At 57.6% G+C, this 17317-nt stretch overlaps 1 protein-coding gene across 1 annotated transcript; it reads left to right on the plus strand.

Moving 5' to 3' along the window:
- Positions 1 to 385: 385 nt before the first annotated feature.
- Positions 386 to 17094, plus strand: LOC140418157 (uncharacterized). Its single transcript, XM_072501575.1, has 3 exons — positions 386 to 432; positions 14368 to 14433; positions 14874 to 17094. The coding sequence occupies exon 3, from the start codon at positions 14899 to 14901 to the stop codon at positions 16954 to 16956; it is 2058 nt and encodes a 685-aa protein (XP_072357676.1). The 5' UTR covers positions 386 to 432; positions 14368 to 14433; positions 14874 to 14898; the 3' UTR covers positions 16957 to 17094.
- The last annotated feature ends 223 nt before the right edge of the window (positions 17095 to 17317 follow it).

The following is a 17317-nucleotide window of genomic DNA, read 5'->3' on the forward strand; positions in this document are numbered from 1 at the left end:
GTCAGTGTGGTCTCGATGGGCCGAACGGCCTCCCTTTGCACCGTAGGGGCACTAGTGACAACCCCCCCCCCTATCCCCCACTCACATCTGATTGGGTTGGGAGATTTGGGTGTGGGAGGAGAGATTAGTGTGGTTCCATGTTGTGTGTGGGGAGGGGCAGCAATGGCGGCGGCGCCGGACCGACATGCCTCGCGCGCGGGAAAGTGCCCTAGTCAGACAGCGCGCGGGGTGCGGGGCCAGCTCCGGGCATGCGCAGTGCTTCAGGAGAGCAGGGGCATGCGCAGTGCCTCCGGGGAGCCGGGGCATGCGCAGTGCCTCCAGGGAGCCGGTCATGCGCAGTGCGCGCGTCCACCTCCCCGCCCCCTTCCTTACGGGCATGCGCAGCGGCGGCCGGGGGGAAGGAGCGAGAAGCGGCGGCGGGGAGCGGACCAGGTAGGAGCAACCAGGAGGAGGGAGCCCCTAAAGTCCCAGAGCGACCGCCGAACATCCGGAATAGACCCGCAAATCCGGAATACACTCCGAAATCTGGCATTTACCCCCTAAATCCGGAATAAACCCCCCAAACCCGGAATACACCCCCCAAACCCCGAATAAACCCCCAAAATCCGGAATACACCCCCCAAATCCGGAATATACCCCCTAAATCCGGAATAAACCCCCCAAACCCGGAATACACCCCCCAATCCCGGAATAAACCCCCCAAATCCGAAATACACCCCCCAAATCCGGACTAGACCCCCAAATCTGGAATACACTCCAAATCCGGAATATACCCCTAAATCTGGAATAAATCCCCCAAACCCAGAATAAACCCCCAAAATCTGGAATACACCCCCAAAATCCGGAATATACCCCCCAAATCTGGAACAAATCCGGAATACACTCCAAATCCGGAATATACCCCCTAAATCCGGAATAAACCCCCCAAACCTGGAATAAACCACCCAAACCCAGAATAGACCCCCAAATCCGGAATACACGCCCAAATCCGGAATACACGCCAAAATCCGGAATATACCCCCTAAATCCGGAATAAACTCCCAAAACCCGGAATACACACCCCAAACCCGGTAAACACCCCCAAATCCGGAATAGATCCCGTAAACCCGGGATAAAACCCCAAAGTCCGGAATACATCCCCACAATCTGGAATACACCCCCACAATCCGGAATACACCCCCAAAATCTGGAATACACCCCCAAAATCCGGAATACACCCCAAATCCGGAATACACCCCAAATCCGGAATAGAACCCCAAACCCGGAATACACTCCCAAACCTGGAATAGATCTCCTAAACCCAGGATAAACCCCCAAACCCGGAATAAACCCCCAAAATCCAGAATACACCCCCAAAATCCGGAATACACCCCCCAAACCCGGAATATACCCCCAAACCCGGAATACACTCCCAAACCCGGAATAGATCCCCTAAACCCAGGATAAACCCCCAAAGTCTGGAATACACCCACAAATCCTGGAATACACCCCCAAAATCTGGGATAAACCCCCCCAAATCTGGATAAACCCCCCAAACCTAGACCAGCCCCCAAAATCCGGAATAACCCCCAAAATCCGAATAACTCTCCAAAATCCGGAATAAACCCGCCTCCAAATCCAGAATTTTTTGGGGGAAATGTTATTTTATTGAGTTTTAGATCCATCTAATTTATAAATGTTATGTTATCAGAAAAGAAAGCGGGCACAGGCCATACAGGTATGTTCACAAACGAACATCTTCATACCAGCGACTAACTGCATGAAGCTTAGCCCTGCGCACGCGGGGGGGGGGGGGTGAACCTCGCCCTGCGCACGCGGGGGCTGAACCTCCCTGCCTCGTTCCTCTTCCCACTTTTTTCCTTGTCTCTGTCCCCCCCCGGATACCTCCACCCCTTCGCCCCTCCGAGGGCGATCGCCAGTGGCTCAATTGCCAGGGCGAACAGCAGCAGGGACGGCGGGCGGCCCCGCCTCGTTCTTCAGTTTCATTTCAATTTCAAGTATTCCGAGCTGGAGTCGACCCTGCCGACCTGGGCGAAGAAGGAGACCTCCATCTCCCCTTGGTCCGTGAATCTCTCCGGGACAACTTCCCTCACCCATCCGCTTCTTGGCGGCGATCAGCTCCTTTGCCTCTTGAGGGTTCTACCATTCACTGTATATTCCCTACCTGCATTAGACCTTCCAAAATGCATTACCTCACATTTGTCCGGATTAAACTCCATCTGCCATCTCTCCGCCCAAGTCTCCAAACGACCCGTCCGCCTTGGCATGCACACTGAATTAGAATTCCTGCCCCTGGAAAGTTGCCCACAGTTTGGCCGGGTACACCACACCCCAATCGTGTACAGGGCTGCCTTGGCTGTGTTAACTTCACAGTAGGCCTGCAGCGAATCTGGCGCTGCGACCGTGTCTCCTGGTCCTTCAATGCCCCTAGCGACGCCACCAATCTCGCCACTTCTATTTGGAGCAGGGCGATTTGGTCGCTCTGGTTGGTTGCCGCTTTCTCCAGGTCCCTGACTGCTGCCTCCTGGGCTTGCAGTCTGTGCTCTGTTCTCTCCGAGGCCAACATGAAGGGGGCCAGGGCGTCCCTGAGAATCGCATTCGCTGTGGCCCTCCACTCGCCAATCGTTCTATAGTCCAGCGTGGCCAAATCTCTCAAATCTGCATTCAAGTCCTGCAAATCTGCATTCAAATTCCTCAAATCTGCATTCAAATCCCTCAAATCTGCATTCAAATCTCGCAAATCTGCATTCAAGTCCCTCAAATCTGCATGCAAATCCCCCAAATCTGCATTCAAATCCCCCGAATCTGCATTCAAACCCCTCAAATCTGCATTCAAGGCCATCAAATCTGCATTCAAATCCCACAAATCTGCATTCAAGTCCCTCAAATCTGCATTCAAATCCCCCAAATCTGCATTCAAATCCCCCAAATCTGCATTCAAATCCCCCAAATCTGCATTCAAATCCCCCAAATCTGCATTCAAATCCCCCAAATCTGCATTCAAATCCCCCAAATCTGCATTCAAATCCCCCAAATCTGCATTCAGTGTGTGCAGGAGGGTTTCCTGAAACAATATGTTGACAGGCCAACAAGAGGCGAGGCCACGTTGGATTTGGTTTTGGTTTTGGGTAACACCAGGCCAGGTGTTGGATTTGGAGGTAGGAGAGCACTTTGGGGAAAGTGACCACAATTCGGTGACGTTTACGTTAATGATGGAAAGGGATAAGTATACACCGCAGGGCAAGAGTTATAGCTGGGGGAAGGGCAATTATGATGCCATTAGACGTATACAAAATTATGAGGGGCATAGACAGAGTGGATAGTCAGAGGCTTTTCCCCAGGGTAGAGGGGTCAATTACTAGGGGGCATAGGTTTAAGGTGAGAGGGGCAAAGTTTAGAGTAGATGTACGAGGCAAGTTTTTTACGCAGAGGGTAGTGGGTGCCTGGAACTCACTACCGGAGGAGGTAGTGGAGGCAGGGACGATAGGGACATTTAAGGGGCATCTTGACAAATATATGAATAGGATGGGAATAGAAGGATACGGACCCAGGAAGTGTAGAAGATTGTAGTTTAGTCGGGCAGTATGGTCGGCACGGGCTTGGAGGGCCGAAGGGCCTGTTCCTGTGCTGTACATTTCTTTGTTCTTTGTTCTTTGTTCTTTGACTTGGGGGGGATAAGGTGGAGAAGTAGGCTGCAAGTGTTGGGCACACTGGATAAGTGGGGCTTGTTCAAGGATCAGCTACTGCGTGTTCTTGATAAGTATGTACCGGTCAGACAGGGAGGAAGGCGTCGAGCGAGGGAACCGTGGTTTACCAGGGAAGTGGAATCTCTTGTTAAGAGGAAGAAGGAGGCCTATGTGAAGATGAAGTGTGAAGTTTCGGTTGGGGCGATGGATAGTTACAAGGTAGCGAGGAAGGATCTAAAGAGAGAGCTAAGACGAGCAAGGAGGGGACATGAGAAGTATTTGGCAGGAAGGATCAAGGAAAACCCAAAAGCTTTCTATAGGTATGTCAGGAATAAGCGAATGACTAGGGAAAGAGTAGGACCAGTCAAGGACAGGGATGGGAAATTGTGTGTGGAGTCTGAAGAGATAGGCGAGATACTAAATGAATATTTTTCGTCAGTATTCACTCAGGAAAAAGATAATGTTGTGGAGGAGAATGCTGAGCCCCAGGCTAATAGAATAGATGGCATTGAGGTACGTAGGGAAGAGGTGTTGGCAATTCTGGACAGGCTGAAAATAGATAAGTCCCCGGGACCTGATGGGATTTATCCTAGGATTCTATGGGAGGCCAGGGAAGAGATTGCTGGACCTTTGGCTTTGATTTTTATGTCATCATTGGCTACAGGAATAGTGCCAGAGGACTGGAGGACAGCAAATGTGGTCCCTTTGTTCAAAAAGGGGAGCAGAGACAACCCCGGCAACTATAGACCGGTGAGCCTCACGTCTGTAGTGGGTAAAGTCTTGGAGGGGATTATAAGGGACAAGATTTATAATCATCTAGATAGGAATGATATGATCAGGGATAGTCAGCATGGCTTTGTGAAGGGTAGGTCATGCCTCACAAACCTTATTGAGTTCTTTGAGAAGGTGACTGAACAGGTAGACGAGGGTAGAGCAGTTGATGTGGTGTATATGGATTTCAGCAAAGCGTTTGATAAGGTTCCCCACGGTAGGCTATTGCAAAAAATAAGGAGGCTGGGGATTAAGGGTGATTTAGAGATGTGGATCAGAAATTGGCTAGCTGAAAGAAGACAGAGGGTGGTGGTTGATGGGAAATGTTCAGAATGGAGTACAGTCACAAGTGGAGTACCACAAGGATCTGTTCTGGGGCCGTTGCTGTTTGTTATTTTTATCAATGACCTAGAGGAAGGCACAGAAGGGTGGGTGAGTAAATTTGCAGATGATACTAAAGTCGGTGGTGTTGTCGATAGTGTGGAAGGATGTAGCAGGTTACAGAGGGATATAGATAAGCTGCAGAGCTGGGCTGAGAGGTGGCAAATGGAGTTTAATGTAGAGAAGTGTGAGGTGATTCACTTTGGAAGGAATAACAGGAATGCGGAATATTTGGCTAATGGTAAAGTTCTTGAAAGTGTGGCTGAGCAGAGGGATCTAGGTGTCCATGTACATAGATCCCTGAAAGTTGCCACCCAGGTTGATAGGGTTGTGAAGAAGGCCTATGGAGTGTTGGCCTTTATTGGTAGAGGGATTGAGTTCCGGAGTCGGGAGGTCATGTTGCAGCTGTACAGAACTCTGGTCCGGCCGCATTTGGAGTATTGCGTACAGTTCTGGTCACCGCATTATAGGAAGGACGTGGAGGCTTTGGAGCGGGTGCAGAGGAGATTTACCAGGATGTTGCCTGGTATGGAGGGAAAATCTTATGAGGAAAGGCTGACGGACTTGAGGTTGTTTTCGTTGGAGAGAAGAAGGTTAAGAGGAGACTTAATAGAGGCATACAAAATGATCAGGGGGTTGGATAGGGTGGACAGTGAGAGCCTTCTCCCGCGGATGGATATGGCTGGCACGAGGGGACATAACTTTAAACTGAGGGGTAATAGATATAGGACAGAGGTCAGAGGTAGGTTCTTTACGCAAAGAGTAGTGAGGCCGTGGAATGCCCTACCTGCTACAGTAGTGAACTCGCCAACATTGAGGGCATTTAAAAGTTTATTGGATAAACATATGGATGATAATGGCATAGTGTAGGTTAGATGGCTTTTGTTTCGGTGCAACATCGTGGGCCGAAGGGCCTGTACTGCGCTGTATTGTTCTATGTTCTATGTTCTATAAATCCCCCAAATCTGCATGCAAATCCCCAAATCTGCATTCAAATCCCCCAAATCTGCATTCAAATCCCGCAAATCTGCAATCAAATCCCGCAAATCTGCATTCAAATCACCAAAACCATCAAATCTGCATTCAAATCCCGCAATTCTGCATTCAAATCTCTCAAATCTGCATTCATACACTCAAAATCTACATTTAAATCCCCCAAATCTGCATTCAAATCCCCCAAATTTGCATTCAAATCCCCCAAATTTGCATTCAACTCCCCTACTGACTGTCAGAGGGTGAGTACTGAGGGAGTGCCGCACTGTCAGAGGGTCAGTACTGAGGGTGTGCCGCACTGTCAGAGGGTCAGTACTGAGGGAGCGCCGCACTGTCAGAGGGTCAGTACTGAGGGAGTGCCGCACTGTCAGAGGGTCAGTACTGAGGGAGTGCCGCACTGTCAGAGGGTCAGTACTGAGGGATAGCCGCACTGTCAGAGGGTCAGTACTGAGGGAGTGCCGCACTGTCAGAGGGTCAGTGCTGAGGGAGTGCTGCACTGTCAGAGGGTCAGTACTGAGGGAGTGCCGCACTGTCAGAGGGTCAGTACTGAGGGATAGCCGCACTGTCAGAGGGTCAGTACTGAGGGAGTGCCGCACTGTCAGAGGGTCAGTGCTGAGGGAGTGCCGCACTGTCAGAGGGTCAGTACTGAGGGAGTGCCGCATTGTCAGAGGGTCAGTACTGAGGGAGTGCCGCACTGTCAGAGGGTCAGTACTGAGGGTGTGCCGCACTGTCGGAGGGTCAGTACTGAGGGAGTGCCGCACTGTCAGAGGGTCAGTACTGAGGGAGCGCCGCACTGTCAGGGTCAGCACTGAGGGAGTGCTGCACTGTCAGAGGATCAGTACTGAGGGAGTGCCGCACTGTCAGAGGGTCAGCACTGAGGGAGTGCCGCACTGTCAGAGGGTCAGTACTGAGGGAGTGCCGCACTGTCAGAGGGTCAGTACTGAGGGAGTGCTGCGCTGTCAGAGGGTCAGTACTGAGGGAGTGCCGCACTGTCAGAGGGCCAGTACTGAGGGAGCACCGCACTGTCAGATGGTCAGTACCGAGGGAGCGCCGCACTGTCAGAGGGTCAGTACTGAGGGAGTGCCGCACTGTCAGAGACTCAGCACTTTGGGAGTGCCGCACTGTCAGAGGGTCAGTACTGAGGGAGTGCCGCATTGTCAGAGGGTCAGTACTGAGGGAGTGCCGCACTGTCAGAGGGTCAGTACTGAGGGAGCGATGCACAGTCGGAGGGTCAGTACTGAGGGAGCGCCGCACTGTCAGAGGGTCAGTACTGAGGGAATGCCGCACTGTCAGAGGGTCAGTACTGAGGGAGTGCTGCACTGTCAGAGGGTCAGTACTGAGGGAGTGCCGCACTGTCAGAGGGTCAGTACTGAGGCTGTGCCACACTGTCAGAGGGTCAGTACTGAGGGAGTGCCGCACTGTCAGAGGGTCAGTACTGAGGGAGTGCCGCGCTGTCAGAGGGTCAGTACTGAGGGAGTGCCGCACTGTCAGAGGGTCAGTACTGAGGGAGTGCTGCACTGTCAGAGGGTCAGTACTGAGGGAGTGCTGCACTGTCAGAGGGTCAGTACTGAGGGAGTGCTGCACTGTCAGAGGGTGAGTACTGAGGGAGTGCCGCACTGTCAGAGGGTCAGTACTGAGGGAGTGCCGCACTGTCAGAGGGTCAGCACTGAGGGAGTGCCGCACTGTCAGAGGGTCAGTACTGAGGGAGTGCAGCACTGTCAGAGGGTCAGTACTGAGGGAGTGCCGCACTGTCAGAGGGTCAGTACTGAGGGAGTGCCGCACTGTCAGAGGGTCAGTACTGAGGGAGTGCCGCACTGTCAGAGGGTCAGTACTGAGGGAGCGATGCACAGTCTTAGGGTCAGTACTGGGGGAGTGCCGCACTGTCGGAGGGTCAGTACTGAGGCAGTGCCGCACTGTCGGAGTGTCAGTACTGAGGGAGTGCCGCACTGTCAGAGGGTCAGTACTGGTGCAGTGCCGCACTGTCAGAGGGTCAGTACTGAGGGAGTGCCGCACTGTCAGAGGGTTAGTACTGAGGGAGTGCCGCACAGTCAGAGGGTCAGTACTGAGGGAGTGCCGCACTGTCAGAGGGTCAGCACTGAGGGAGTGCCGCACTGTCAGAGGGTCAGTACTGAGGGAGTGCCGCACTGTCAGAGGGTCAGTACTGAGGGAGTGCAGCACTGTCAGAGGGTCAGTACTGAGGGAGCGATGCACAGTCGGAGGGTCAGTACTGAGGGAGTGCCGCACTGTCAGAGGGTCAGTACTGAGGGAACGCTGCACACTCGGAGGGTCAGTACTGGGGGAGTGCTGCACTGTCAGAGGGTCAGTACTGAGGGAGTGCCGCACTGTCGGAGAGTCAATACTGAGGGAGCGTTGCACTGTCAGAGGGTCAGGACTGAGGGAGTGCTGCACTGTCGGAGGGTCAATACTGAGGGAGTGCTGCACTGTCAGAGGGTCAGTACTGAGGGAGTGCTGCACTGTCAGAGGGTCAGTACTGAGGGAGTGATGCACTGTCAGAGGGTCAGTACTGAGGGAGTGCTGCACTGTCGGAGGGTCAATACTGAGGGAGTGCTGCACTGTCAGAGGGTCAGTACTGAGGGAGTGCTGCACTGTCAGAGGGTCAGTACTGAGGGAGTGCTGCACTGTCAGAGGATCAGTACTGAGGGAGTGCCGCACTGTCAGAGGGTCAGCACTGAGGGAGTGCCGCACTGTCAGAGGGTCAGTACTGAGGGAGTGCCGCACTGTCAGAGGGTCAGTACTGAGGGAGTGCTGCGCTGTCAGAGGGCCAGTACTGAGGGAGTGCCGCACTGTCAGAGGGCCAGTACTGAGGGAGCACCGCACTGTCAGATGGTCAGTACCGAGGGAGCGCCGCACTGTCAGAGGGTCAGTACTGAGGGAGTGCCGCACTGTCAGAGACTCAGCACTTTGGGAGTGCCGCACTGTCAGAGGGTCAGTACTGAGGGAGTGCCGCATTGTCAGAGGGTCAGTACTGAGGGGGTGCCGCACTGTCAGAGGGTCAGTACTGAGGGAGTGCTGCACTGTCAGAGGGTCAGTACTGAGGGAGCGATGCACAGTCGGAGGGTCAGTACTGAGGGAGCGCCGCACTGTCAGAGGGTCAGTACTGAGTGAGTGCCGCACTGTCAGAGGGTCAGTACTGAGGGAGTGCCGCACTGTCAGAGGGTCAGTACTGAGGGAGTGTCGCACTGTCAGAGGGTCAGTACTGAGGGAGCGCCGCACTGTCAGGGTCAGTACTGAGTGAGTGCCGCATTGTCAGAGGGTCAGTACTGAGGGAGTGCCGCACTGTCAGAGGGTCAGTACTGAGGGAGTGCCGCACTGTCAGAGGGTCAGTACTGAGGGAGTGCTGCACTTTCGGAGGGTCAGTACTGAGGGAGTGCCGCACTGTCAGAGGGTCAATAATGAGGGAGTGCCGCACTGTCAGAGGGTCAGTACTGAGTGAGTGCAGCACTGTCAGAGTGACAGTACTGAGGGACTGCCGCACTGTCAGAGGGTCAGTACTGAGGGAGTGCTGCACTGTCAGAGTGTCAGTACTGAGGGAGCGCTGCACTGTCAGAGGGTCAGTACTGAGGGAACGCTGCACAGTCGGAGGGTCAGTACTGGGGGAGTGCTGCACTGTCAGAGGGTCAGTACTGAGGGAGTGCCGCACTGTCGGAGAGTCAATACTGAGGGAGCGCTGCACTGTCAGAGGGTCAGTACTGAGGGAGTGCCGCACTGTCAGAGACTCAGTACTGAGTGAGTGCTGCACTGTCAGAGGGTCAGTACTGCGGGAGCACCGCACTGTCAGATGGTCAGTACCGAGGGAGTGCTGCACTGTCAGAGAGTCAGTACTGAGGGAGTGCTGCACTGTCAGAGGGTCAGTACTGAGGGAGCGATGCACAGTCGGAGGGTCAGTACTGAGTGTGTTCCGCACTGTCAGAGGGTCAGTACTGAGGGAGTGCTGCACTGTCAGAGGGTCAGTACTGAGGGAGTGCCGCACTGTCAGAGGGTCAGTACTGAGGGAGTGCCGCACTGTCAGAGGATCAGTACTGAGGGAGCGATGCACAGTCGGAGGGTCAGTACTGAGTGTGTTCCGCACTGTCAGAGGGTCAGTACTGAGGGAGTGCTGCACTGTCAGATGGTCAGTACCGAGGGAGTGCTGCACTGTCAGAGAGTCAGTACTGAGGGAGTGCTGCACTGTCAGAGGGTCAGTACTGAGGGAGCGATGCACAGTCGGAGGGTCAGTACTGAGTGTGTTCCGCACTGTCAGAGGGTCAGTACTGAGGGAGTGCTGCACTGTCAGAGGGTCAGTACTGAGGGAGTGCCGCACTGTCAGAGGGTCAGTACTGAGGGAGTGCCGCACTGTCAGAGGGTCAGTACTGAGGGAGCGATGCACAGTCGGAGGGTCAGTACTGAGTGTGTTCCGCACTGTCAGAGGGTCAGTACTGAGGGAGTGCCGCACTTTCGGAGGGTCAGTACTGAGGGAACGCTGCACAGTCGGAGGGTCAGTACTGGGGGGGTGCTGCACTGTCAGAGTGACAGTACTGAGGGAGTGCCGCACTGTCGGAGAGTCAATACTGAGGGAGCGCTGCACTGTCAGAGGGTCAGTACTGAGGGAGTGCTGCACTGTCAGAGGGCCAGTACTGAGGGAGTGCCGCACTGTCAGAGACTCAGTACTGAGTGAGTGCTGCACTGTCAGAGGGTCAGTACTGAGGGAGTGTCGCACTGTCAGAGGGTCAGTACTGAGTGAGTGCCGCACTGTCAGAGGGTCAGTACCGAGGGAGTGCCGCACTGTCAGAGGGTCAGTACTGAGGGAGTGCTGCACTGTCAGAGGGTCAGCACTGAGGGAGTGCCGCACTGTCAGATGGTCAGTACCGAGGGAGTGCCGCACTGTCAGAGGGTCAGTACTGAGGGAGTGCCGCACTGTCAGAGGGTCAGCACTGAGGGAGTGCCGCACTGTCAGAGTGTCAGTACTGAGGGAGCGCCGCACTGTCAGATGGTCAGTACCGAGGGAGTGCCGCACTGTCAGAGGGTCAGTCCTGAGGGAGTGCTGCACTGTCAGAAGGTCAGCGCTGAGGGAGCACCGCACTGTCAGATGGTCAGTACCGAGGGAGTGCCGCACTGTCAGAGAGTCAGTACTGAGGGAGTGCCGCACTGTCAGAGGGTCAGCACTGAGGGAGTGCCGCACTGTCAGAGGGTCAGCACTGAGGGAGTGCCGCACTGTCAGAGAGTCAGTACTGAGGGAGTGCCGCACTGTCAGTGGGTCAGTACTGAGGGAGTGCCGCACTGTCAGAGGGTCAGTACTGAGGGAGTGCCGCACTGTCAGAGGGTCAGTACTGAGGGAGTGCCGCACTGTCAGAGGGGCAGTAATGAGGGAGCGCCGCACTGTCAGAGGGTCAGTACTGAGGGAGTGCCGCACTGTCAGAGACTCAGTACTGAGGGAGTGCCGCACTGTCAGAGCGTCAGTCCTGAGGGAGTGCCGCACTGTCAGAGGGTCAGTACTGAGGGAGTGCCGCACTGTCAGAGGGTCAGCACTCAGGGAGTGCCGCACTGTCAGAGGGTCAGTACTGAGGGAGCGCCGCACTGTCAGAGGGTCAGTACTGAGGGAGTGCCGCACTGTCAGAGACTCAGTACTGAGTGAATGCCGCACTGTCAGAGTGTCAGTACTGAGGGAGTGCTGCATTGTCAGAGGGTCAGTACTGAGGGAGTGCTGCACTGTCAGAGGGTCAGTACTGAGAGAGCACCGCACTGTCAGAGGATCAGTACTGAGGGAGTGCCGCACTGTCAGAGGGTCAGTACTGAGGGAGTGCCGCACTGTCAGAGGGTCAGTACTGAGGGAGTGCCGCACTGTCAGAGAGTCAGTACTGAGGGAGTGCCGCTCTGTCAGAGGGTCAGTACTGAGGGAGTGCCGCACTGTCAGAGAGTCAGTACTGAGGGAGTGCTGCACTGTCAGTAGGTCAGTACTGAGGGAGTGCCGCACTGTCAGAGAACAGTACTGAGGGAGTGCCGCTCTGTCAGAGGGTCAATACTGAGGGAGTGCCGCACTGTCAGAGAGTCAGTACTGAGGGAGTGCCGCACTGACAGAGGGTCAGTACTGAGGGAGTGCCGCACTGTCAGAGAGTCAGTACTGAGGGAGTGCTGCACTGTCAGAAGGTCAGTACTGAGGGAGTGCCGCACTGTCAGAGAACAGTACTGAGGGAGTGCCGCGCTGCCAGAGGGTCAGTACTGAGGGAGTGCCGCACTGTCAGAGGGTCGGTACTGAGGAGTGCCGCACTGTCAGAGGGTCAGTACTGAGGGAGCGCCGCACTGTCAGAGGGTCAGTACTGAGGGAGTGCCGCACTGTCAGAGGGTCAGTACTGAGGGAGTGCCGCACTGTCAGAGGGTCAGTACTGAGGGAGTGCCGCACTGTCAGAGGGTCAGTACTGAGCAAGTGCTGCACTGTCAGAGGGTCAGTACTGAGGGAGTGCCGCACTGTCAGAGGGTCAGTACTGAGGGAGTGCTGCACTGTCAGAGGGTCAGTACTGAGGGAGCGTCGCAATGTCAGAGGGTCAGTACTGAGGGAGTGCTTCACTGTCAGAGTGTCAGTACTGAGGGAGCGCTGCACTGTCAGAGTGTCAGTACTGAGGGAGTGCTGCACTGTCAGAGCGTCAGTACTGAGGGAGTGCCGCACTGTCGGAGGGTTAGTACTGAGGGAGTGCCGCACTGTCAGAGGATCGACTGAGGGAGTGCCGCAATGTCAGAGTGTCAGTACTGAGGGAGTGCCGCACTGTCAGAGGGTCACTGCTGAGGGAGTGCCGCTCTGTCAGAGGGTCAGTACTGAGGGAGTCCCGCACTGTCAGAGAGTGAGTACTGAGGGAGTGCTGCACTGTCAGAGCGTCAGTACTGAGGGAGTGCCACACTGTCAGAGCGTCAGTACTGAGGGAGTGCCGCACTGTCAGAGGGTCAGTACTGAGGGAGTGCTGCACTGTCAGAAGGTCAGTACTGAGGGAGTGCCGCACTGTCAGAGGGTCAGTACTGAGGGAGTGCCGCACTGACAGAGGGTCAGTACTGAGGGAGTGCCGCACTGTCAGAGGGTCCGTACTGTGGGAGTGCCGCACTGACAGAGGGTCAGTACTGAGGGAGTGCCGCACTGTCAGAGGGTCAGTACTGAGGGAGTACCGCACTGTCAGAGAGTCAGTACTGAGGGAGTGCCGCACTGTCAGAGAGTCAGTACTGAGGGAGTGCCGCACTGTCAGAGGGTCAGTACTGAGGGAGTGCCGCACTGTCAGAGGGTCAGTACTGAGGGAGTGCCTCACTGTCAGAGAGTCAGTACTGAGGGAGCGCCGCACTGACAGAGGGTCAGTACTGAGGGAGTGCCGCAGTGTCAGAGGGTCAGTACTGAGGGAGTGCCGCCCTGTCAGAGGGTCAGTACTGAGGGAGCGCTGCACTGTCAGAGGGTCAGTACTGAGGGAGTGCCGCACTGTCAGAGAGTCAGTACTGAGGGAGCGCCGCACTGACAGAGGGTCAGTACTGAGGGAGTGCCGCAGTGTCAGAGGGTCAGTACTGAGGGAGTGCCGCCCTGTCAGAGGATCAGTGCTGAGGGAGTGCCGCACTGTCAGAGGGTCAGTACTGAGGGAGTGCCGCACTGTCAGAGAACAGTACTGAGGGAGCGCCGCACTGTCAGAGGGTCAGTACTGAGGGAGCGCCGCACTGTCAGAGGGGCAGTACTGAGGGAGTGCCGCACTGTCAGAGGGTCAGTACTGAGGGAGTGCTGCACCGTCAGAGGGTCAGTACTGAGGGAGTGCCGCACTGTCAGAGGGTCAGTACTGAGGGAGTGTTGCACTGTCAGAGGGTCAGTACTGAGGGAGCGCCGCACTGTCAGAGGGTCAGTACTGAGGGAGTGCCGCACTGTCAGAGGGTCAGTACTGAGGGAGTGCCGCACTGTCAGAGGCTCAGTACTGAGGGAGCGCCGCACTGTCAGAGGGTCAGTACTGAGGGAGTGTTGCACTGTCAGAGGGTCAGTACTGAGGGAGCGCCGCACTGTCAGAGGGTCAGTACTGAGGGAGTGCCGCACTGTCAGAGGGTCAGTACTGAGGGAGTGCCGCACTGTCAGAGGGTCAGTACTGAGGGAGTGTTGCACTGTCAGAGGGTCAGTACTGAGGGAGTGCCGCACTGTCAGAGGGTCAGTACTGAGGGAGTGCCGCACTGTCAGAGGGTCAGTACTGAGGGAGTGCCGCACTGTCAGAGGGTCAGTACTGAGGGAGTGCCGCACTGTCAGAGGGTCAGTACTGAGGGAGTGCTGCACTGTCAGAGGGTCAGTACTGAGGGAGTGCCGCACTGTCAGAGGGTGAGTACTGAGGGAGTGCCGCACTGTCAGAGGGTCCGTACTGAGGGAGTGCTGCACTGTCAGAGGGTCAGTACTGAGGGAGTGCTGCACTGTCAGAGGGTCGGTACTGAGGGAGTGCCGCACTGTCAGAGGGTCCGTACTGAGGGAGTGCTGCTTCGGTTATCTGGCCTGTTTAGAGATGGAAGATGGCTGCCTGTTAACGTATGTTTTCCCTTCCAGCCCTGTCTCCATCTCCTTGCGGTGCCTTGGGCGGCCCAGCTGAGTTCGAGCGTTCCCTCGTGACAGGTAAGTGCGGATATCGGGGGATTGGCAGATAGTATCGAACAGGGGCAAGGGGCTGACTCCCTCCTGGTCTCCGTGTCCCACTGAAGGAGCGACTGACCTCTAAAAGAGGGGCAGAATGGTCTCCTGTCCATAGAAGAGGGGCTGAATGGCCTCCGACCCCGGGAGAGGTGCAGAATGACATCTGATCCCAGAACAAAAGGGCCAAATGGCCTGTCCCTGGGAGCAGGGCGGGAGGTTAGATACGGCTCAAAGGGATCAAAAGGGGGGACTGTCGGAACACGTTTGCCGGGATGTTGGACGGGGCGAATTCGAGGGGCCGAACGGCGTGCGTCTGCTCCCTATGTTTCATTGAAATGCCCCTGAGGGGGGGGGGGATTGGCCTCCCCCGCCCCTCCCCGCCGCTCTCGGTTAAAGCCGCTCCCTTTTTCTGCCCCCTGCAGGTCGGAGGTCGGACGCCCTCGAGCGATGGACGACCTGGGTCCGGACGTGGTCAAGGTGACGGTGGGCGGCAGCCCGCAGCGCGAGGCGGCGAAGCGCCGCCGCAAGTATTACTGCACCTACAACGACGACTGGTGCGCCCTCCACCCCGAGTACCGGCCCTGGCTGCGGAAGGTGAACGAGTCGACCGCCGAGTGCCTGCTGTGCCGCCAGGCGTTCTCCATCAAGTACGAGGGCCGGCGGGCCGTACGGGGCCACGCCGACTGCACCCGGCACAAGGAGGCCGTGAAGAACCGGGGCCGCCCGCCCCCGCCCCCCCCGCGGCCGCCGGCCGCCGACTCGGCCGCCCGCGAGGCCGAGGCCCGCGAGGACCTGGCCACGGCGGCCGAGCTGGCCGAGATCTACCGCGGGGTGACCCACCACCTCAGCTATTCCAGCCTGGACTGCGGCGGCGGGGGCCAGCAGCTCCCGCGGCGCCGCCGGGGCGAGGACGCGTCGGAGGCGCCCTGGGCCGCCGCCCTGGCCCGCCCCGTCCACTGCGGCCGCACCAAGGCCGCCAGCCTGACCGAGAGCGTGCTGGCCCCCCACTCGCGGGAGCTGCTCCTGGCCGGCTTGCGGGCGGCCGGCTCCTTCTCCCTCTCGGCCGACGCCTCCAACCGGGGGGGCCGCACCTACTTCCCGGTGGCCGTCCGCTACTTCGACCGGGCCCGGGGCCTGCGCCACGGCCTGCTGGACTGTTACCGGGCCGACGAGGCCGAGGGCCAGGCTGCCGGCGAGGGCCTGGCGGACCGGCTGGAGGGCGTCCTGCGCGAGTGCCGGCTGGACGGCGGGTGCCTCTCAGCCTACGTGGCGGACGGCACCTCGGTGGACGCCGAGAAGCACGCGGCGGCCTACCGCCGGCTGCGCGAGCGGCACGGGACCGCCCTGCAGGTGGCCTGCCGTTGCCGGCTGATGCACGACTGCGTGCGCAAGGGCCTGAAGGCGCTGAGCTTCGACGTGGAATGGCTGGTGCTGAAGGTGTGTGGCGAGCTCTCCTCCTCCTCCGCGTCCTCGTCTGCCGCCCTGGCCGCCGAGGGGCTGCGCGGCTTCTCCGCGTTCCTGCAGCGGGAGTACAAGGAGCTCCTGCGGCGTGCCCCCGTGCGCTGGCTCTCCCTCCTGCCCGCCGTGGCGCAGCTGGCCCGCAGCTGGGAGGCCCTGAGCGCCCACTTCCTGGCGGTGGGCGAGGAGGAGTGCGCCGGCGTGGTGTGGCGGGCATTCGCCGGGCCGGACCCGCTGCCCCTATGTTACGTTCACTTTGCCCACCACCTCATGTCAGCCTTCCACGCGGCGTTGGCCCAGCTGGAGCGGCCTGAGGCCACCTGCCTGGAGCTGGACCCTGTCCTCGCTGCCCTGCTGGCCAAGCTGAGGCTCCGGCGGGCGGACCGCTTCTACGGGCAGGCATGCCAGGCCTCCCTCGCATCCGTGCCCCCCGCCGAGCGGCAGCGCTTCGAGGAGGAGGCCGGCGGGGCCCTCTCCCGCTGCCTGGAGTTCCTGGAGCAGCGGTACGGGCCGGAGGACGCCGCCCTCTTCGGGGGCATGGCGGCCCTCTCCCTCGACCGGGAGGTGAACTGGGCCGACCTGGAGGCCCTGTCCCGCGCCCTGCGCCTGCCCCTCGACCTGGACCGGCTCCACGACGAGCTGTGCGCCCTCCACAGGCTGCAGGCCGAGACCGCCGCCAAGGAGCCCCGGCTGGACCGCCGCTGGGTGGAAATCTTCCGCCAGCTCCCGCCGGCCGACAGCGGCCAGCTCTTCCGCCTCGTCTCCTTTGTCCTCTCCATCCCCGTCTCCAACGGCTACTGCGAGCAGGTCTTCCGCCTGATGACCGCGCTCTGGAGCAAAGAGCGTAACCGGCTGAGCGAGGGCCTGGTCAAGGCCGAACTCCAGGTGCAGCTCAACTACAGCATGACCTGCGCCGAGTTTTACGAGTACGTCAAGGACTCCCCAGACCTGCTCAAGGCCGCCCGCAGCCAACTCAAATATCGATTCAAGAAGAAAAGAATCTTAAATGAACAATCTCCTCAACAGCCGGGGACCCAGGCTCCATAAAAGGTCCCAAACGTCAACCATCCCCTCGGTTTCGCCATTTGATACTATTAGAACAGAGAGGGTGATTATTTCAGCCATTCTGCTTCTGTATAATTTTTTGCTTTCTTAATAAACTTGAATGTCCTAGCTTAGCCAGATGCCGCAGTCTGTCAGCCTGTTATTTCTTGGCCGGTTGGAGGTTGACCGTCTCATTTTTAGTTATGTGTCCTTTGCAAGAGGCCTGCTCCGTGTCGAAGGTTCCCCCCCCCCCCCCCCCCCCCCCCCCCCGGGACTCTCTCCACTTGCCTGGATGAGCGCAGCTCCCAACAACACTCGAGAAGCTCGACAGCATCCGAGACAAAGCAGCCCCGCTCGATCGACA

This window comes from Scyliorhinus torazame, chromosome 5, assembly GCF_047496885.1.
Source record: "Scyliorhinus torazame isolate Kashiwa2021f chromosome 5, sScyTor2.1, whole genome shotgun sequence".
Lineage (NCBI taxonomy): Eukaryota > Metazoa > Chordata > Chondrichthyes > Carcharhiniformes > Scyliorhinidae > Scyliorhinus > Scyliorhinus torazame.

Excerpts from the sequence above, each read along its gene's own strand:
- LOC140418157 (XM_072501575.1), top strand. The coding sequence starts at position 14,899 with ATGGACGACCTGGGTCCGGACGTGGTCAAGGTGACGGTGGGCGGCAGC.